Below are 22,783 nucleotides of genomic sequence, written 5' to 3'. Positions count from 1 at the left end.
GTGTAACTCAAACAGTTGCAGTGTGGAAGAAGATACCAAAGGCACAAGTAAGGGACATATTAGGGAAGCCGGTGTGCAGGCAGGTCATATGCAGTTGCGCAATGAAATGCTTAAAGAAAATTACCACTTTTGTGCTCTTCAGTTCAGGTAAAGTTGACATTCACATTTCATGCTCTTAATGGTTGTAGATGTTGAGATGCAATTGTTTATTATTGTTTTTAATAGTTTTGTATGTTGAGTAGCGTGTTTGAGTAGTGTGTAGGTGTTAAGACCTGTTTGTAAATGCCAATTCTTATTTTTACAAGTAAGAAGTATCATTTCTGACCACAGGGGGAGCCGCGCTGGCCTGGCCGACTCAAGTTCGGGCACGTTCATTCGGCATCGGTCAGCCGCTTGGATCAGCTGTGCCAAGCGTTTGAGTGAGTAGGCCCAAACGCCCATTTCGCACTCCCCTGGCCGTTTTTGTCTGGCAACCCATTAGGAACCACATGGACTAGGGCTAAGTGTGCCCGCTGTTGGAATCACGGATAGGGACCCCATTATGCTCTAACCCGAAACGTGCCAGGTGTCGTAACCATGTGCGTGGACGTTGTGGGAGAGGGGTCCTGCTGATATGTTGTAAATAGTTCACCTTGTTTTTTAAATTCTTAGTTCCTAGCAAGGCTTTGTAAATAGCTCCATTCCTTTTTTTTTTTTTTAATTTGTTAACTTATGTATTGTCGTGAATTTCATCACATGAATACAGATGTATATATGTCATTAATTTGTGTCCACTGTGAAAAAGACACTGACAAGTGATATGAAATCTTGTTTCTTGTTTTTATTTGTTTCATATCTGATATGAATTCCTCTCTGTTACCATTTATTTAATGTGTATACTTATTGTAGTCTTTTATTTACTATATATGATTACATGTATTGTTCCTGTTTTTGTATTTCCTTTCTTTCCTGTACTACTGAAAGGACATCTGCCCCCCTCCCTGCGAACTTTTCATCACCACACTTTGTAAATTGTTCTATTCCAGGTGTTTTTTCCTTTTGTTTTCTTTTATTTGTTTTTCATTTTTCCTTTCTGCTAACATGAATTAAGATATGAATGGTATATATGTGATTAATTTGTTTCTATCTATCAAAGCCAACTATTACTGCCTTAACATATTCATCATAAATTCTGCAGCACCGTGTTGAAATACAAACATGTGTAGCAATACACATCAAACCCGGGTACTGCTCAACTGCATTTTGTGAAATGGCTGCCAATGTGTATCAATGCACCACTTGGAGAGTAATATCTTTACTTTGGAAGGCTGTGAACTATTCATCTCTGCAAGAGTTAACAGACTGTAATTTAAAAAAAAATCCCCACAAACATGTTGACGACTCTACATGATTGGCCTCAATACATATTGTCATTTTATGAAACCTAACACTTGTGGGCACCACTAAATATCTATCAAAGGCAAGTGCTACAACCATAACACATTCATCTCAAATTCTGCAACAACCCTAACCCTGACCCTAACAGTTATCTCTGGGTCTAATTATGTTTATCCAAAAGCATTGGAGAGGTAATATGTGAACTTGGAATCCTTAACAATGTTTGTCAGTTTCAAGTTCTGGATAAAAACATGCTGAAAATAATGTTAATAACTTTCCATGATAACAATACCTTATAATAGCATTACTTATGTCATTGACTATGATTTTGGTGAGGAGACTTGACAAACTCAATTATTTAGTTTGTAGTCACTGCAAGTTTGTTCAAAGAGAATGAGATCCCACTGATATAATATAGCTTGACTTTTGAGTGAATGAGTAATGTCAACCTACAGGAATGAGGGAGCAGGTAAAAGAAGCTGCTTCAAAGTCGCCCGCAATCACTGCCCGTAAGGTATATTGAGGGTGTATTGATTTATCGATAATTACTGTATTTAGCAATGAACACTAATTTGCATATTGTCATCTTGGAGTTGTGTTAGTTAGAATACTCACTTTCACTTTAACTCAAACAGAAAGAGCATAAAATGCCATACTTTGCCTTTTTCTCATTTTTGTAGTTGGAATTTCAGGTCTTTTGGTTTTTGTACAGCTCGTATTTTTAAAGTTTCAAAAACACACAAATTCTCAAGAGATGAATGTAAATTCTCAAAGCTTTAATAAATTCCACAAAAAAAGTCAAAAACAACCTGGGAAACATGATATCGTTCAAGACTTCTTTTTGTTTGTTCGAGACTTGATATTACATGAGGGCGCCCACCAAGGCAGACGTCTTTGCGTCATCCTCCCGACACCGACGCTATTTATTATTTATTTTAGTTTTAGTACTTATCTTAAATGCACAAACCACTCTAGCGAAAGTTAAATACAGCAGAGAGACTCTCCTGGACATCGGCAAAGTTCGACACGAACTTAGCTTCAGTCTCTCGGACTTCGAATTTCTTCTGCGCCCGGACTCCAATGGCTACAACCGACAAGGCCCAGCAACACCGGCCTCGGGTGAGCAGCGTAGCCGACGGGCAGAGCGGTCAAAGCGGAAGCGTGGCAGGAGAAGCGGGCTACATGCTAGGCTAAAAGCTAGAGCTACAAGACCGCCGCTACCTAGCCTACTTCTAGCCAATGTCCGCTCCCTTGAAAACAAGCTGGACGAGCTGCGAGCTAGGATTACTACTCAGCGTGAGATCAGAGATTGCTGTGCTCTAATTCTCACGGAAACCTGGCTCTCGGACAGCACGCCAGACTCGGCAATTCAGCTACAAACTCACTCCGTCTGCCGTGGGGACCGCACAGCGGCATCCGGAAAAAACAGAGGCGGTGGTATCTACATCTACGTGAACAACAGGTGGTGTTCAGATGCACAGACTGTAGAGAAACACTGTTCAAATGACATAGAACTGCTGATGGTGAAGTGTAGACCCTTCTGTCTGCCGAGGGAGTTCAGCACAGTATTCGTACTGGCTGTTTACATACCGCCAAGAGCAAACTCCGCGATGGCGCTGGGGCTGCTGCACGACACGATCAGCAAACAAGAAACTGCACACCCGGACGCCGTGTTCATCGTAGCTGGCGATTTCAACCACTGCAACCTAAGGACTGTTCTCCCCAAGTACCATCAGCACGTAAACTTTCCGACGAGGGAGCGCAACATTCTCGATCAAGTCTACAGCAACGTGAGGGGCGCCTACAAGGCTGCACCGCGGCCGCACTTCAGACAGTCCGACCACATCTCCGTGTTCCTCTACCCATCCTACCGACAACTACTCAAGCAAGCTCCACCAGTAAGTAAAGCTGTTAAAGTGTGGAATGAAGAAACTCACATGGTACTTCAGGACTGCTTTGACAGTACAAACTGGGATGTGTTCAGAACTGCTGCTTTGAGAGAGGACTCTACTGTTGACCTAGAGGACTACGCTTCTGGGGTAACTGGCTACATCAGTACCTGCATTGAGAACATTGTTCCCACTAAACACTGCAGAAAATACCCCAACCAGAAACCTTGGGTAAACTGTGAAGTCCGATCCATGCTACATGCTCGCACCACTGCATTTGTCTCAGGCAACGCTGAAGAGTACAAAAAGGCCAGATATGACCTGCATAAATCTATCAGAGAGGCCAAGAGACAATACAGACTGAAGCTGGAGGGATACTACACCACCGCAGACTCCCGGCACATGTGGCAGGGCCTGCAGCACATCACAGATTACCAGCAGAGGAGCAGGGTGGTCACAACCAGCCACGCCACACTGCCAGATGAGCTGAATGAGTTCTACGCTCGCTTCGAGGCCCTCAATACGGAACAACAGAGAGAGGCCTTGGCCACGGAGAGCACACAGAACTCATCACTAACCGTGTCAGCAGCAGATGTGCGTGTGGCTCTGAGGAGATTAAACCCAAGGAAGGCGGCTGGCCCAGACAACATCCCAGGGCGTGCACTCAGGGTTTGCTCAGCAGAACTGGCTGATGTGTTTACAGACATATTCAATCTGTCCCTCAAGCAAGCTTCTGTGCCTTCCTGCTTCAAGTCCACCACCATTGTGCCCCTCCCAAAGAAAAGCACCGTGACCTGCCTGAATGACTATCGCCCTGTGGCACTCACTCCAATTGTGATGAAGTGCTTTGAAAGGATAGTCATGACTCACATCCAGGAGATCATTCCAGACACTTTAGACCCTCTACAGTTTGCTTACCGACGGAACCGGTCCACTGATGATGCAGTCAGCACTGCCATACACACAGCCCTCACACACCTAGAGAGCAAGGACACGTATGTCAGAATGCTGTTTATCGACTACAGCTCAGCATTCAATACGGTCATCCCCCACAAACTCTCCGAAAAGCTCCTCACCCTGGGACTGACACCCACCCTCTGCAACTGGGTACTGAACTTCCTAACGGACAGACCCCAGTCAGTCAGAGTTGGCAACCGCACGTCAAGCACAAGAACTGTAAGCACTGGGACCCCCCAGGGCTGCGTGCTGAGCCCCCTGCTGTATACTCTCTTCACGCACAACTGCGTGGCCTCCCAGAACAACACCAGCATCATCAAGTTTGCTGATGACACAACAGTCATTGGACTGATCACTGGAGGGGACGAGACAGCGTACAGGAGGGAGGTTGCAGATCTGGTGGCCTGGTGTCATAACAACAATCTCTCCCTTAATGCAGACAAGACTAAGGAAATGATTGTTGACCCAAGGAGGCGAGGGGAGCTGCACACACCACTTCACATAGGTGAGACTGAGGTGGAGAGGGTGAAAACCTTCAGATTCCTCGGCATTCACATCAGTGAGGATCTCACCTGGTCTCACAACACACAGCACATCATCAGGAAGTCCCAACAACGACTGTACTTCCTGAAAAGGCTGAGGAAATTTGGCATGCCAGCCAAAATTCTCAGCAACTTCTACAGGAGTACAATCGAGAGCATCCTTACCAGCTCCATCACAGTCTGGTATGGAAACTGCACCACTCAGGACAGGAAGGCTCTCCAGCGCGTGATTAAATCTGCTCAGTCCATCTCAGGAGCAGCCTTCCCCCTGCTGCAGGACACCTACAACACCAGGGTCATCAGGAGGGCCCACAATATCATCAAGGACAGAACACACCCCCAACATCACCTCTTCACACTTCTACCATCAGGCAAGCGCTATAGAAGTGTCAAGTCCAGAACATCAAGACTGACAAACAGCTTCTATCCACAGGCAATCAGGCTTGTGAATGACTCTTTCACACATGGCCCCTTCCAACCTCTTTGTCAGGTGGGCCATCTACTGAAAATACACACTACTTAACGAACACTAAACTCTGCAGACACAAGACAGCTGTTAGCACTGCTGTCCCACCACTGTCATCATGTAATATTGCACAGTGCACTTTATGACTGCTGCTCTCTGCCCCCTTGCACATACTGTGCAGGTACTGCGACATTGCACATTCATCTACCTCACTTCTCTTGTTTTTCTTTTGCTATTTATATCGTCTCCATATAAGATTTTTTTTTCTACTTATTTATACATTGTCTATTCACACTCGTCTGGTAACGGAGGATGAGCAAAGTAAGAATTTCATTGTACAGTGCAACTGCCTGTTTTGCTGTGCACATGACAATAAAACTCTTGAATCTTGAATCTTGAATCTTGAATTTCAGAAGGGTTTATTTCTTTTCCATCTTATCACCAGCATGTCTTTGCTGTAAAGACAAAAGTACAGAGCAAATTGTTAAAATCAGATATACAGTATCTGTTTTCAAGTTCTTAATTTTTTGGTTAGATTGAGAAAAGATGTTTTTGCAAACAGACTAACAAAAAGACTGAGTTTCCCAGACGAATACCAGTGAAGTCCACCAGAGTGCGCTGGAGCTGCCAAAAGGACCTTGCTACACAAAGGAACTTACTTACTGCCAAAGGACCTTGGAACTTACCTTGAAGATCAGGAGCATAACCTGCAAAAGTGAGGCCATGGTGTCCCTGAGTCAGTGTTCAGAGAAGAACAGGGCTTTCAAACAAACAAACAAACAAAAAAGCAATAATAATATTAATAATAAAGGGAAACCACAAAAGTTGTGTAAACTGATGTTATTGTGCAAGTTTTTAAACTTTGTTGTCAGTCATATGAAACAAACCTAAATATAAAGTGCAATGCATTTCGCAAAAAGTCATATCAGTTCAGCATGATCACATTTATGGTTAGAGTTAAGGGTTAGGGTTAGGGTTGGAACTGTGTTAATTCAGATTTCTCATATTTGTGGGTTACTCCAGGGCATATGACAGGAGAGGCATTTTGAGTTATGAATCATTCTGCTCTCATAAGAGCATCAGTTATTCAAATGTAAATGTTGAATACAGTAGAGTTGAGCGCTGGAAAAGCATATTGAATGCAATTGGCCCTTATATATAATATTTCAACCTGTCTGCCCTCTTTCATTACCACAAACTTCATCACACATCTTCAGGCAGAAGCTTTGATTGCATGTGCCATGAGCCTGTAATACAGGAAGGACGCCTGACACTGCCTGCAGTGTGTAATCTTGGTCATGGTCATTTCATTTGGCCAATAATGAAAGGACTGCAAAGGAGTGAGAGAGTGAGAGAGAGAGAAGCGAGTGAGGGGTGAGAGAGTGAGAGAGAGAGAAGAGAGTGAGGGGTGAGAGAGTTAGGGAGGGAGAGTGAGAGAGAGAGAAGAGAGTGAGGGGTGAGAGAGTTAGGGAGGGAGAGTGAGAGAGAGAGAGAAGAGAGTGAGGGGTGAGAGAGTGAGAGAGTTAGGGAGGGAGAGAGAGAAAGAAAACTAGGAGAGTGGAGAGTGTCACTGATGGATTTGTTTTTTGTGGAAATTGATGCCTCGGTTCACCAGACAAGAGCTGACAAATTGACCCAGGTGGTTTGACTTTATGCAGAGTTTTCCCACACACACACACGCACGCACAATTCGTTAGCATGCTGAATCAATCTGACTCAAACAGCTCTACCAGCTGGCAAAGTCTGATTGACAGTCACCCCTGAGGGTTTTGGGGTTCTGTTTGTATGTGTGTGTGAGAGAGAGAGAGAGAGAGTCAGAAAGAGAAAGAGAGAGAAAGAGAGAGAGAGAGAGTGAAAAGAGAGATTCTTCTTCTAGGAATAACAGCAGACTCTCTGAACTTTTGGTCCCCCATGGAATCATTTCCCAGAGGAACCTGTGGAAACTTGAACCTCTGGGCTCTGAGTGTGTTTACCCTGGAGTTAATGAATGAGCCAGTGTTGGAAAGGAGGTGAGCTAACGCTAACAACAACCCCTCCCCCAGATCAAGGAGTCCAAGTGATCTCTCTCTCTCTCAAACTCCCTTTTTCTTTCTCTTTTTCCGTGCAAGCTTAGCTGTTGATTACTAGTCAGTGACCAACAGTCAAACCACATGTCTGCAGTGAAGAGTCTACTCCCAGCAGTCAGATATACAGCACTCCAGAGCAAAAGGAGTGAAATCATAAAATCATTTTAAAACATCAAGGCCAGACCATCAGTGTATGCGTCACATTATCACACATTTGACTTGCCACTCATACCGCTTCAGCAGAGAGGGGTGAAGAAACAGACAAAGAAATAGGGAAAAAGGGGCTGTCCTCACTTGCTCTCCTATGAGTGTGGATGTCCAGAGGGAGGAGACAGATCTGTGGAGTCAGGCAGTAGGCAAACAGAGGGAAAAATAGAGAGGAGAGGAGGAGAGAGAGCGAGGAAAGCAGTGCTCTGTTGGGGAGCACATCGGATCATGCGGTCAGGCAGCTCTCTGGTTTGTATAGGGGCACTGCTCCTGGGGCTCTGGGCCTCAATGGCTAAGACCTCAGACTTTAAGCACCATGGCTATGAAGAGATGGTTCGTGCTCTGTTTGCGGTACAGAGTGAATGCCCCTATATCACCCGCATCTACAGCATTGGGCGCAGTGTGGAGGGACGCCATCTCTACGTCCTGGAATTCACTGACAACCCTGGCATCCATGAAGCATGTGAGTGCCCGTCCCGAAAACTTAAACATATTCTTAATGTTTTTGTAAAGTTTGACCACTAACCTGATTTAGCTGACCCTCTCTAGTATGTTGAAAAAAAAAGCTGAAGTAATAAGTCAGCAATATAATTATTGGTGCTTGTGCAACTGCCAAATTAGTTTCAGTGGATGATAACAATTATTGATCCTTATTTGAATAATTCCTAATGTTCCAGAGAATCACAGCATAGTGTTTCAGTGTGGAATGTGAATTTCTGAGAAGGTTGTTGGCAATGTCTAGGATAAATTGTGAGCTTGGCAGCTGAGGTTGCTGTTTGTCTGACCAGATGGTGTCTTAGACTATCTTTTGTCAGTTTGATTTACCCCTTTGAAACAACCTGCTTATTTATTGCCACATGAAAGTGAAACATTGCTAGATTTTGAAATGCATAAGTAGTGTCCAGAAAAGACAAACACAAAAAGCTGGATTTTGCTTGTGTTTTGATCATTGGAATGACCTGTTAACCTGTGTCTGATGTGCACGTATCAGTGAGTGATGATTAATGTGACCTCAGTTCTCAGGTAGTCTTGAGTTACCCCATTACTTAGGAGACAGAGGGGCTGGTACATGTCAATAGCCAAGACAAACAGTACAATCAACACACTGTTAAAGAGTGTTCAAAGTGACCTGAACAGTAAACCTGGAGCTCCTGTAGGACTACTGAGGTACTCAATAAAGTACAGAGCTATTTTTTCCCAGCCATGACAGCAAAAAGTGTTAAAACAAGGCTAACATTTGAGTTAGAGTCTATTTCCTGTATGACAATGTAACCGCGATGACAGCTGTACTGTTTGTGCATTAGTCCCTCGGCGCTTTGGCCAGGGACAGATTTGTTCTTTTTTGCTGATGTAGTGGCTTCCTTCAGGAGAATTGGAGGATGTATACATGTTCCACAGCAAGGTGAAAGAGCACAAAAACAGGATCCTGTTTTGCCAAGTTGGCAACAAGAGATTTGACCCTTTAGTGGCCATTTAGCACAGGGCTTACTTTGACATGTGTGTGTGTTTGTGTGTGTGTGTGTGTGTTTGTGTGTAAGTGCGTGGTGGAAGACCAGTTCCAGTGCTTGCAGGGTTTTCACAAGTTAAGAGAAGTCCTCTCTGCAACCAACTAAATTCCCGTAGTACTCTGTCTGTTTACTCAGAGGTACGCACTTCAAATAATTTAGTCACTGTCTGATTAACAGCTGAAGTGAAAATGCTTATGATTTCTTTTTCTGTTCTGTTTGTGAAACCACAAATAAAATCAGACCAGTAGGCAGCTGAGATGTGTGACTGAAGCAACGGCTTGGGATGTCATTAGGGTTAGGGTTTGGGTTACATTGGGATGTCATTAGTAAGGGACCAAAGCAAGTTTCCCAGGACTCAGGTCAAAGGTGTTTTTTTCTACTCTTGCAAAGACAGAAGGGCTTTTATACAGCAGAGAAAAAATGTTCTTGGATGTTGCTGAAACATAGAAATGTTGCTTTGGTACACAGAGTCAGGGTCTGGCACTCTGACTTCTTCACTTCCTGATCAGCGATCACTTGATGTGTGTTTTCCAGTGGAACCAGAGTTCAAGTATGTTGGAAACATGCACGGTAATGAAGTTTTAGGCCGAGAGCTGCTAATCCAGTTATCCCAGTTCCTGTGTGAGGAGTACCGAGCAGGAAACCAGAGAATCACCCAGCTCATCCATGACACACGCATTCACATTTTGCCCTCCATGAATCCAGACGGCTATGAGGTGGCGGCTAGACAGGTAGAGATTAAGTATTAAATGGTTATGCAACATGCTCAAATGTTTTAATACAAACCACTACTCCAAAACACACATACACATAGTACAGAGAGTCTTATCACATACACACAACCATCACTCCAAGAGCACACACTCAAATGGAAATTATTACACACTTACGTGCAACCAATTATAGTCATGTAAACATGTACAGTCAAACCTTCATTATATAATGCAATCAAACCTTCATTATATAGACAGACAAATCCAGTTACATATGCAATCAAATCCTATTATATATACAGTCAAACATTCATTATATATACAGCCAACCTTCATTATATATACAATCAAACCTTCATTGTATATACAGTCAACTTTCATTATATATACAATCAAACCTTCATGGTATATACAGCCAACCTTCATTATATATACAATCAAACCTTCATGGTATATACAGCCAACCTTCATGGTATATACAGTCAAATCATCCTTATATATGCAATCAGATCTTCATTATATATACAGGACATTAAGGGACAATAGCTTATCCTTATGTGCCTATTACTATCACCTCAATCAGTTCCCGTAGCGAATTCTTGACCTTCTGTAGACTAATTATACCACCAAACACACATACACACCCCCAACCACACGTACACACAACCATACACGCACCATACTCAGTATATATGTGTCAGTTTTTCCAACCAAACACAAACAATCCCACAACACACGAGAAAATACACCATCACATGCTAATTAAACGTGGCCAGCCTCAGCTATAGGACATGGCAGCTGAGTCTGGCATTAGACACTCTAATTTAAAAGTGTCAGACCGATTCTCAGACCAAACAAACAACCATCAGTCCAGGAAAATAACAACTTCAGAAGAGGATTTTCGCCCACAGAATGTTACTCTCAAACGAAACTCCAAAGTCATCATGGAAATACAATATATTCAGTCACTGCAATGTTTGCTGAGAAAAACCTCACATGAAAGCCACTCTTGATCTGCTTTTCCAGGGCCCAGAGTTTAATGGCTACCTGGTGGGGCGTGGGAACTCCAGGGAAGTGGACTTGAACCGGAACTTTCCAGATCTAAATGCCCTCATGTACTACTATGAGAAAAACAATGGGAGGAACCACCACCTGCCCCTGCCAGACAACTGGGAACAACAGGTGAGAACTGAACCTCCCTACTACAGATTACTTTCACTGAAACCTGCTCTACTGAATGATGTGGGAAGAACATATTAACAACAGCCTGGTGTGAGTGCTGTGGCCTCTGGGGCTTGTTGACATCTTTCAGATTTCTTTGAATAGGGTATGAGATGCCCTTGTATCAGTTATATGGTTAAGATGATGAAAACATGTTTCTGAGCTTTTACCTACACTATCAATTAAGTGTATGTATTTTGCTTTTTCTGCAGAAATCAACATTGTTTTGTCAATGTGATCATATCCTGTATGCATGTACAGTCATGCTTGTTGAATATCTTTCGGTTTAAAGTCAAAGAATACACCCTAAAATTTCTACAAAATCTCTACATTCTCTGCCACTGGCAGGTGGTCTACCCTGCATCCCTCTTATAGAGAGGCCTGTCTGAGTTTGCCGTGTCTCTAATGTTTTTAAAACTTTCACACGATGACCAATAGATATGTTAGGTTCAAGGTCAATGTCAGGTTTAGGACTAGGGTGGGCTGGCTTTATACAGTAATAACACATTATCATTAGTTCAGTTTGACCTGTGCTGACAGCTCTTAATCATTTGAAATGGTTGAAGTCTAAAATGAACGAAAACAGAACACGTCAAAAACTGATTGTACTTTAAATTTGTTAAACAGATATTTGGCAATGATAACTGACCACTCCTTCTTTTACTGTTCAGTTGCTCACTACTGGGAAATATCCATTTCTCAGCACTTTCAAAAATGTCTTTAAGTCAAATGTCCCTCAGGATGAAAACATTAAGAGTTCCAGCTGGAAGACACATTCTTAACATTTCAGTACACTGTGAGAAGTTTCACGTGTATCAAACATGACAAAGTACTTTTGACTGACCCAAGGATTTACATGGGGAAAGAGCTGCACATTCTTAGTGAACTGAAGAGGGGAAAAACATCTGTGTGTGTATGTATGTGTGTGTGTGTGTGTGTGAAACCCAATACATCTGATGCCTGGTGACTGAGCAAACAGTAAAGCAGCCTTTGTGATGATTCCATCCTCGAGCTGAGTCAGAATCCAGGTCTCTGCTCTTAATCTCAGACTTCTTTTGTCTCAAGGTTGAACCTGAGACGTTAGCAGTCATTAAATGGATGGAGAACTATAACTTCGTCCTTTCTGCCAACCTGCATGGAGGAGCTGTGGTGGCAAACTATCCCTTTGATAAATCCAGGGAGGCGCGTGTGAGGGGAAAGACAACATACTCAGCCACTCCAGATGACAAGCTCTTCAGAAAGGTAAGCATTTAGAGAATGATTAGCCTGTGATGCTATCAGCAAATGTAATATGTTGGTGTGCTCTGCCTTTGACCATCTGAATATGTGTGTGTGTGTGTGTGTGTGTGTGTGTGTGTAGCTAGCGAAGACATACTCCTATGCCCACAGCTGGATGCACAAAGGTTGGAATTGTGGGGATTATTTTGAGGAGGGAATCACTAACGGAGCTAGCTGGTATTCCCTCTCCAAAGGTTGGTTCTGTACTATTTCATGAGTCAGCATCATTCTGACATAAGGACACTTATCAGCAAGAAAGTAATGACACAACTGTGGCATTTCCCAAATTTCTTCCTGGGAATCCCCACAAAGTTTGCTTTTTCATCACTGTCCACAAGCTCTTGCAAATCTTATTCATATTATCAACTAACTAGCAATAGTTAAATCAAAGGCACCAGTTTGGGAAAGTCCACATAGGAATTTCTGGGGGAGGGAAGGCAGAAGTGATGTTTGGGAAATACTACTCTGCAGTAACAGGCCATCATTTTGCCCATTGTCAATACAAACACCTGAGCTTTTACAAAGACCATCTGTGTCTCATATCACTATTGCTTGCATTTACATTTATTGCAGAGCTCCAAACAGCTTTGTGTGGGAGCACTGCGGTACAATTCGCGAATGGCGATTTATGTTGTATTGCTATGTGTGTGTGCAGGCATGCAGGACTTTAACTACCTCTACACCAACTGCTTTGAGATTACACTGGAGCTGAGCTGTGATAAGTTTCCACCTGCGGATGCTCTTCCCAGAGAGTGGCTGGCCAACAGAGAGGCCTTGGTCTCTTATCTGGAGCAGGTGAAGTGTTCGTTCCTGCCCATCTCATAGCAATCTTGGTCACCTGACCTCTCAGAGGCACTTACTGAATCCAGACACAAGCTCAAACTGCTAACACCGCTCCATTTTAACTAAACACTAACAGAGGGAAACAGATGGTATCGCTGCAGGAAGTTGTGACATGATGCAAACTGCAAACAAGAATGTCCCAGAAATAAAAGAATATAGAATATCTTAGAAATAGACAGCCCACTGAGGGTGAAATTCATGCATATTAAATTAAACTACAGGCTGTCCTTCCCTGCTTGTTGATCATGCACCTGAACAGTGAAGATACACAGCAAAACTAAATCTCCATACAAGAGTATCTCATAATAAAATACGTTGTACTCAGCCATCTTGGAATTCTTGTGCCAAATTGAGTCTCGCACTCCTCAAGGAACATCCTGTCTGGCTCCTCTGAAAGAAAGCTCCACTCTCTCTTCCAGATCTTGACCAATTACTGTCTCAGTTGTACTACCTGGCAAAGGTAGACAAAGTCTTGTTTCTTCAAGGAGCAGCAAATGAAGAAAGAGCCTAGTATTCAAAGTGAGACAGCTGGAGAGAACTGAATATTTTACCACTGTTTCACCCAGTAATCAGTCTGAAAGAGAAACAGATATATTACTGGTCACAGAGCATGCAGGTATGAAACAGGAAAGCCCAAACTTTTGGACTATTTAGAGCAGACAGACCTCACAACATTTATGATTGCCCATGGCTGCTCTTGACAGCTGCATTCAATAAAAGCTTGGAAAAAAGTGGTGTAACATGCTTCTGTCCATTTAACACTAGAAGCGCCGAGCGCCGGTCATTTGACCGCTGTGACGTCTTACTAGAAGCGCCGTGCTGGTTTGACCCACTTATCCCTAGAAGCGCCGAGCGCCGGTCATTTGACCGCAGTGACCCAAAAAAAAAAAAAATCTTTGCACTCGATCAAATTTCAGGACCGTCCTTTCGTGACTTTTCCTAGATTTGTGCGTTTTATCAACCAGTATCCTTAATTTTTCAAAATCACCCCAGTACAAGCTAATTTAAAGCTATTTCGCTTCTAATTCTGTGAAACTGCTGTCAGCCTCGCGTTCGGCCATGTTGTTTCCTGCTTTTCAAGGCTGCAATTCTCTTTTCTCGCAGCAGATGGCGCAAGGGTTCGCTCGTACTAGTTTTCTGTCTTTTATATGTATCAGGGTTTTATACATATTAATATATATATATCGAGAGTTATAAGAGTCATAAATTAATATTACATAATGTGCAAAATGACGATAATTTAATAACTATGAAGCGCATTTTTGTTTCATGTAGGCCTACATGGGCGTATCAATTGTCACTGATTTTTGCACTAGCCTACTTGAACCGTGCGTAATTAGTCATCATATGACTGATAGTTCGTGTGTAGACTATGGTAAGCTTTATTCTCATGTCATGACATTACATTATTTTAGAGCTGCAAAAATAATTTACAGTATTAAAATGCAAATGTTTTGTAAAGCGGACAAACGTATAATAAACGCATTTTTGTTTCACGTACATGGGCGTAACTAATTATTATATGACTTAGATAGTGAGCAGGAATTTTGCGAATGCTAATTCATTCAATATAATAACACCCTACGCAAGAGACAGCACAGTATGGGTTGAACAAACTGCTGGCGCGAGAGTGCAATATCATGAGAGAAACCCCAGGGCCCACATGTTATGCCAAGGACAATATTACAAGTCCATTGGGCAGTTTAGTGTGTTTGACTGACACAGAAATGTGGTGAAAGATTCAGAAATACTCTGAAGCAGAAACTGATCGAAATGATGATCGAAAATAAGTTCAAACTCCAGGTCTCCTTTATTTGGGAGGTATTACAGGCGGTAAAATCATAAACCCAGACGACTACTGGTCTGCTAACGTGGGAAATCCCATTTTCAGAGACGGATGTCTCGACAGAGATTCCACGATATCATGCGCTATCTGCGCTTTGATGACAAGAATGCAAGGGCTGCCCACCTTGTGACAGATAAATGAGATTTTCGATAACGTATTGCTTCTTACACACCTAGTGAGAACATAACTGTAGATGAACAACTGTTCTCTATCAAGTTGTTACTGTGTCGTTTCACATAGAACATGGCCATTAAACTAATTTGCTATCTGGGTGGCCGCTGATGTTGAAACAAAATACATGTTGAGCGCAATTCTCTATCTAGGGAAAGATGACATTAGGCCGGCAGTAGGCCGAAAATTTCTTCACCTCGTTGGCACTGGCAAACAATCTTTTGGTCTACGTTGAAGGGAACTTCTGAGTTGGTTGACCAAGTGATTCATGACGCGGTCATTGGGAGGGGGTTGGGATCACCCCTAGGCTATTGTTCTAGGCTGTCGGTCGAATATCTCTCCACTTGAAATGGGAACACAAAACAGCGAGGTACAACATTCCCTGCTTGAACAGGCTGCATAAAAGGGGTTACAGCATCCTGACACATAGGATACTAAATAGCTCAAAAAGTGCCTTGTTATCGATTTATTTACTTGGTACATTGTTCACTGTATACACGATCTTGTGTATCTGTCGTGTGTAATGTATATTTCATTCTTTCTTAAGTATTTGCTGTAAATAAACTACACAGCTGTCGATTTACCAAAAAGAAGGGCTTTTTTCGTGCTGTAATTTAGTTTCAATAAATGGTAAAAATTCGGCCATCTTATGCTACGTTATTTACTCTAAAAGCCTACACACCTGACACAGCTTTGTTTACGAAAATCCACTGCGACATACATATTTGTAAAAACAAGCATATTTATTCATATTTAAGCATATTTAAACATTTCCAAGCGGTGCCTACATTTTCTATCACATGTGTGGAATTAGATTTAGCTGAGACTCATGATAGACGGTGGTAGGCTACTCGTGGTATGAACTAGTTTTGGCCAAATCATTCTAGTGCGGGACACTAACAACAGACTATGGCACTTTATTGGGAGGGGGTTGGGAGGTGTTACTCGTAGGTTGCTTGGCAGGCTAGGTGTTAGGCCTCTCATAGCCCACTGAATGCCTTGAAAAGTCGTAGTGTTTGCTTCCATCATGGCATAGAATGATCTGGTAGTTGTGGTAGATAATTAATTTATTAAAATGCAAGTGTAAAGCTTGATATGCTCGGCTGGGCTTATTATGTGGTATAAGCGATAATTTCACGGAGACAGACGAGTTCGGAACTGAAACGCTTTAGTCTATTCCTCCAGCGCCACCCAAAGCAGTTTCACACTCTAAACTTTCACAAGTTTTGATTTACACGCATTGTAATTCTCAACCAATTACTGCCTGTCTTGTCATTCCGATAGGTTGTTCTATTGAGTAAGTATAGAGTCCAGTTTATAGCTTACTCCGTCACCCGACACGTTGCCCAACAATTAGAATGTTCAAATCTGTAATCGTTACAACAGTTAATTTACAATCACAATTGTCTCTGATTTTTGCACTACCTGGACCGTGCCCTTACAATAAATTAATCACTAGGGGCAACGACGTGATCATTGTCAGTCGACAACTGAATGTTGATACAGTCGGGCTACGCATTTACAGACCAACCGCAGTCTAACTCGCAACTTGTGTGACATCCCGTGTAATAAATAAATTCTCCAAGGTAGGAGATTAAATGTTAAAAAACAAATACTATGAAAAAGTTGCCTGAACTAGTCTTGTTCAGATGGTTTTCTCAGTCGAATTTGATCAAGACTTCCTCCGGAATTTATGCCTTTGAAAACACGGTTGCCACAAATAAATAATCAAAACATTATGTTGAATGATGGAAGGGCTGGACAACAAACGTTCTAATGAAATAATAATCGACTGCTAACACTGAAATGAACGATACATTGGCCGAACGCGAGTTGATCTTGTAAGCAAACGATTTTGTTTCATGCAAGAAGCGCCATCTAGTGATCATTATGTGTCAGTAACAGTGTCCTTGTCTAATGACTCGGCGGTCATTTGACCGCCTAGCCGCGCTTTTAGTAGGTAAAACTAGCACGGTGCTCCTAGTAGGTAGTCACAGCGGTCAAATGACCGGCACTCGGCGCTTCTAGGTATAAGTAGGTCAAACCGGCGCGGCGCTTCTAGTGTTAAAAACGACCATAGGTCTGTGCGTGGTAAAACAATGTGCAGTCACCAATACTGAGAGAGTACACATCAGTTACACAGTCACTTTGCATTTGCTTTTAGAGCAGAATCAACACCCCTTGCAAAGGCACCATTCTTTCTAAAAGCACCCCATCTCCAGGTGTGTGTGTTTTGGGGTTTTTTTTCCGGGGAGAAAACAACAACCAAGGATATTACCAGGCGGCGAGAAAGGGAAACACCAGCCCTCATGAAGGTTCTGCCTGGCCCAGGAGGTCTGAGACAAACCACACCATTTTATTGATGAAGCTAAAAAAATCAAACGAACTGACCTAAATTGGCTTTTATTTTGAAACGCTTGTGTGTTGAGTGTGCATGCCTTCTTCCTGTCACAGTTGACATTGATGTGAGTGATTAAAATTGACTGGACATCATAACATCTGCTGAGGCACGTCAGGTTGTGCAAGTGTATAGGGATTCTCATTTTGATCATGCAACACAGTAGATGGAGGTACAATTTGGAGTCACCAGTTCCACAAAGTGAGCGCTAAAAAGCAAAAGGATGCTGCCAAATGTAGAGTGTTAAATAAGTCATGGACTGCTACGCATTTTTTCACTGAGGTTGGCAGTAAACCTGTGTGCTTAGTTTGCGAGTATTACTGACATTCTCAGTAATAAAATTCAACAAGTTAAGATACAGATCCTCTCTAAGCCATGGTCATCTATTAGCTGTGCTGCATATAGCAGCATCAGGAATTACAACTGACTTTAATCCACTAGTTCAAGCCCATCAGAGACTTGATTCCTCCCACTGAATGAGTTGGCAAAAGTACCCATGGACTGTAATCTGTATCACAGAGATCTTACTGCTGTAGTCTAAGACTGTCATAGTGACCAATGCACTTGTTACGGGAACAGTTCTTGTCAAATAAAACAAACAGGAATACAGGATGGGTTGTGTCCGTGAAAGCTGATAGGTGTAGTGTGTGGCTTTGTTCCACAGTGCAGTAAATCAAACTATTTTAATAAGATGCTGTTTGGAGTGATTTTCACTGTAATAAATGCTGAAGAATAAGTGCACACTATGGTTTCTACAGTTTAATCTAGAGATCACATTTGAGGTTATGTCATGACAAAATTTGTTTTGACCCTGGCAACAATCAGGGTTTCTCATGTGGCCCCGTAGGAAAACTAATTGCCCACCCCTGGTCTATGTGATGTAGATGTTTCGCGCGATCAGTTTGTGACATCTCTATAGCTAACTTTACTATGAAAAGTAATATTCTGTTTTCATGTGCAGGTGCATCATGGGATTAAAGGTATGATCTATGATGAGAATAACAATCCTATCAAGAATGCAGTCGTAGCAGTGGCAGGAATAAACCATGACATCACTAGCGGTATGTCTTCTGTTTAAATGAATGATAAAGCTGGTGATTAAATACTGTAGGGGTCTGAGACTCTAACCCTAACACTAACTCTGCTTTCTCTGCACTCCTCAGGTGTGGATGGTGACTATTTCCGGCTGCTTTTGCCAGGGACCTATACAGTGACAGCCTCTGCTGCAGGATACATGCCCTCAACCAGCACAGTCACAGTGGGACCTGCAGAGGCTATACAGGTTAGACCCTTAAACACACACACACACACACACACACACACACGCACCCTCAACCAGCACAGTCACAGCAGGACCTGCAGCAGCTATACAGGTTAGACCCTTAAACACACACACACACACACACACACACACACACAGACACACACACACAGACACTCAACCAGCACAGTCACAGCAGGACCTGCAGAGGCTATACAGGTTAGACCCTTAAACACACACACACACACACACACACACACACACACACACACTCCCTCAACCAGCACAGTCACAGCAGGACTTGCAGCGGGTATACAGGTTAGACCCTTAAACACACCAACACACAAGCATGCATCCACACACACATGCACTCGCACACACACGCACACACACACACACACACACACACACACACACACACACACACACAGACACTCAACCAGCACAGTCACAGCAGGACCTGCAGAGGCTATACAGGTTAGACCCTTACACACACACACACACACACACACACACTCCCTCAACCAGCACAGTCACAGCAGGACTTGCAGCGGGTATACAGGTTAGACCCTTAAACACACCAACACACAAGCATGCATCCACACACACATGCACTCGCACACACACGCACACGCGCGCGCGCACACACACACACACACACACACACACACACACACACACACACAAACAGACTACTACTTTTAATTAATCTTTTTTTGCTGTTTTCTTGGCAGTTACACTTCTATTTGAAAGCTGTACCCAAAGGGACAGAGGTTAACATGAAGAGTCAGCATAGTAAAAAAGGTGTGTCCTCTGCCAAAGTCCCGCCAGCCAATCTGGGCCCTCGATGAGCAGAGAAACATCCCAGCCACATTTATTCAACATCTAGATATCTTTCACCCCAAACATCCTACTATTGTGAGGACAACAGGAAGATGGGCAGAAGTATGAGCCATCCTGTCCAAAAACTCATCTTTTGTATTCCAGTAAAAATCATGTCTCAAACTTAAGTGGTTTATGTTGATATCAAAAAAGTCTCTTTCAGACAGAAATTATTATTTTCCAAAGCCTCTCATATTTATATGTTAGTCATGAGTTTTTTTTGTTGTTTGCTTCTGTGACTTAATGGGATTTGTTTTAAACAACAGACAAATAAATGAACAATTTATTGACATATACACTGACTGACTGAATTACAGCTACAGCAGTACTCATAGCACGATTGCGGCAGACTTACAACAATAGTAGAATTACAACTACATCAGTAATTATAGCAGAGTTACAGCAGAATTAAATACAACTACATCAGTAATTATAGCAGAGTTACAGCAGAATTAAATACAACTACATCAGTAATTATAGCAGAGTTACAGCAGAATTAAATACAACTACACAGTAATTATAGCAGAGTTACAGCAGAATTAAATACAACTACACAGTAATTATAGCAGAGTTACAGCAGAATTAAATACAACTACACAGTAATTATAGCAGAGTTACAGCAGAATTAAATACAACTACACAGTAATTATAGCAGAATTACAGCAGAATTACTAGCACAGCAGAATTACAACTACAGCAGTGAAACAGAAAGAAACACCTCCATATAACTTTGCTTTGTGAATCTCAAACCCGTTGTTCGTCCAGCACGACAATTTTATCACTACCAGTTCTTCTTGTTTAAAACATTCTCATTAGAATTTTGAATCGATATTTTCCAACTTGAAAATAGCACGGTTTGTAGCAACCCTGGAGTATGCTCCACTAGAGGTCAGTATTGTCTAGTATTTTAAAAAGCACAAGTATTTTCTTTAGACAAACGCTACAAAGATTTTTAATTTTTCCATATAAATCCTTAATTATCATATGCATTATGTTTCATATTTTAACAGTTATTTTGAAGTGAAGTTATAAACATGATTGCTTTGTACTTCTAATTGTAAATCTGTCATTATGCATTGAATTAAATCCTTCAGTGGTTATAAGCATATGACAGAAGTCTCATAAGAGAGCACAGAACATTCTAATCTATTTAAATAGCAGTTGCTTTGTCTTTCCTGCATTTGTATCATGACTTCCGCCTCACCCACTGCATTTTCCCTGCTTTGCTCCAGTTATAACTTGAAGACACTGAGAGAACAATTGAAGTACCTGTAATCAGGAAAAGGGAAAAACATATCTGAGGAATACACTGAAGCATTCCCAACAGGAAAATCACAGAGCCATCCATTATACCTCTCAAACCAAGACCAACTTTAAATTTTCGCTGTAGTGAAATATTGTGTAGGAAGACACATTCACTTCTCTGGACAGAATTTTATTGCTGACCACATCTTTTACAAAGGGCTAAGAACCTCCAACATTACAGAGGAGAAAAACGTAATTGTCATTCTTAAAAGGAAAGAATGTTCTGATTAAGTCACTGATTTTGTCTTAACACAATGTTAATGTCAAGAACACTTGATATTTTAATATGTGAAAATGTGTCGCAAAATTTGACCTTTGCAAATTGACACCCAAATTATGTATGTGTGTCTTTGTGGTTGTGAGAGAGACAGAGGGTGGCTAGAGGGGAGAGAGAGAGAGGGAGAGAGAGAGAGAGAGAGAGCATATGAATACGATGGAAATAGATATATGAATCAACACAAATACCATTCTGGTTAACATGACAAATGAGGCTTGTAGATGACTTCACTGCCTTGACCTCAAAGCCCAGAGCACTTACAAACCAAGAGCTCTGAACCCACACAGTTTGGTCAAATAAAAATGGCATCTTGAGAGTGGACAGTGTAAGTCTTTCATGACATGATTGCCCACAAACTGACAAACTGCATCTACACAGCCCACAGTTTCTCCAGCAACTGTAATACTCTCCTCAATACTGACTGAACATTGACTAAGCCTAAGTGTTTTAGTCACACACACCCACAGTGGTCATACTCATCTGACTGTTAGACAGTGGGGGGGTCACAGATCTTGATTAAGAGATTAACGGGTAGAGACATGGTGTGTGTACTCATACTGAGACCGGGCATCTGTCTATGATGTACATTGTGCAGTTGAAATATCAGAGGGAGAAGATATTGTAATTTAACTGTATAACAATTTACTTTGCTTATAAAAGTGCAATGGTAAACTTATACAACATACTCAGTGTTACCCCAGGGTTCCCTAATCTGTGTACTCCATCCTTTCATTACTGTTGTACAGACCACCCCTGTCTCTTTCCTGCTATTGTTACTTTAAATGAGGAAGTTATCGTAAACGCTGAGGCAGCGTAAAAATACCCCATAAAGGCCAAATACATCTCAACACCTCAAGTTCCTCTAACACGCTGTTTGTAAATTCCCCCCAAAGGCAGAAATTCACCATGCTTCACCATGCTTCTCACACAGAAAAAAGTGAAGGAATCTCAAATGTTAAACACTGTACTGAACTGTATGTGCTTTTTGGGTCACGCTTCGTCTGAACTGAGCGATAACTCTGCTTATGAACTGGACGACCAGGGAGGAATCTTCTTTAACTGGAAACAAACACACACAGGTAGCTCTAACATACCTACTGTAATTTTTTTCTGCTCCTGACACTGTACACACACACAGACATATTGCTGACATTACTTATTCATCAAAATATTCATATTATAAAACATTGGGTGTAAAATAAAGTAATGTATTTTAACAAATTGTTCATGAATTTGCAGTTGATGTTTACATGTTTGTTGTAAAGAAATCGTTTTCAGTGAGTTTAAATTTGACTCTCCTCACTTTTGCCTCATAGTGGAAAAAATAACTGTATCGTTTATGGAACACACGAACAAATGAATGCAAACATTTTCCACCACTGTCTGTTCACACGTCTACTACACTGTCTCCGAGTCATCTGACAGGGCGCAGCGCAGTCAGCTACAACGAACACAACCTGCAGCTTCCTTGCCGAAAGCTTTAGTAGTATACCACAGATGAAATCTCAGGGCCGTGTAAAATCTCAGCACGGCAACAGCTTGTCAACTTAATTTCTTGGAAGGCTGTGTGTCTCAA

The 22,783-nt window shown here is 42.1% G+C and overlaps 1 protein-coding gene across 1 annotated transcript; it reads left to right on the top strand.

Moving 5' to 3' along the window:
- The first annotated feature begins 7,605 nt into the window (after positions 1-7,605).
- cpn1 (carboxypeptidase N, polypeptide 1) lies at positions 7,606-20,731 on the top strand. Its single transcript, XM_030773335.1, has 9 exons — positions 7,606-7,967; positions 9,547-9,743; positions 10,752-10,907; positions 12,012-12,188; positions 12,307-12,418; positions 12,880-13,019; positions 18,444-18,543; positions 18,646-18,764; positions 19,478-20,731. Exons 1-9 carry the CDS (start codon positions 7,733-7,735, stop codon positions 19,592-19,594), a joined length of 1,353 nt encoding a protein of 450 aa, XP_030629195.1. The 5' UTR covers positions 7,606-7,732; the 3' UTR covers positions 19,595-20,731.
- Positions 20,732-22,783: the final 2,052 nt, after the last annotated feature.

This window comes from Chanos chanos, chromosome 5 (genome assembly GCF_902362185.1).
Source record: "Chanos chanos chromosome 5, fChaCha1.1, whole genome shotgun sequence".
NCBI classification, from domain to species: Eukaryota; Metazoa; Chordata; class Actinopteri; order Gonorynchiformes; family Chanidae; genus Chanos; species Chanos chanos.
The sequence above is the reverse complement of the archived record's forward strand: the minus strand, read 5'-3'. Positions and strand labels throughout refer to the sequence as shown.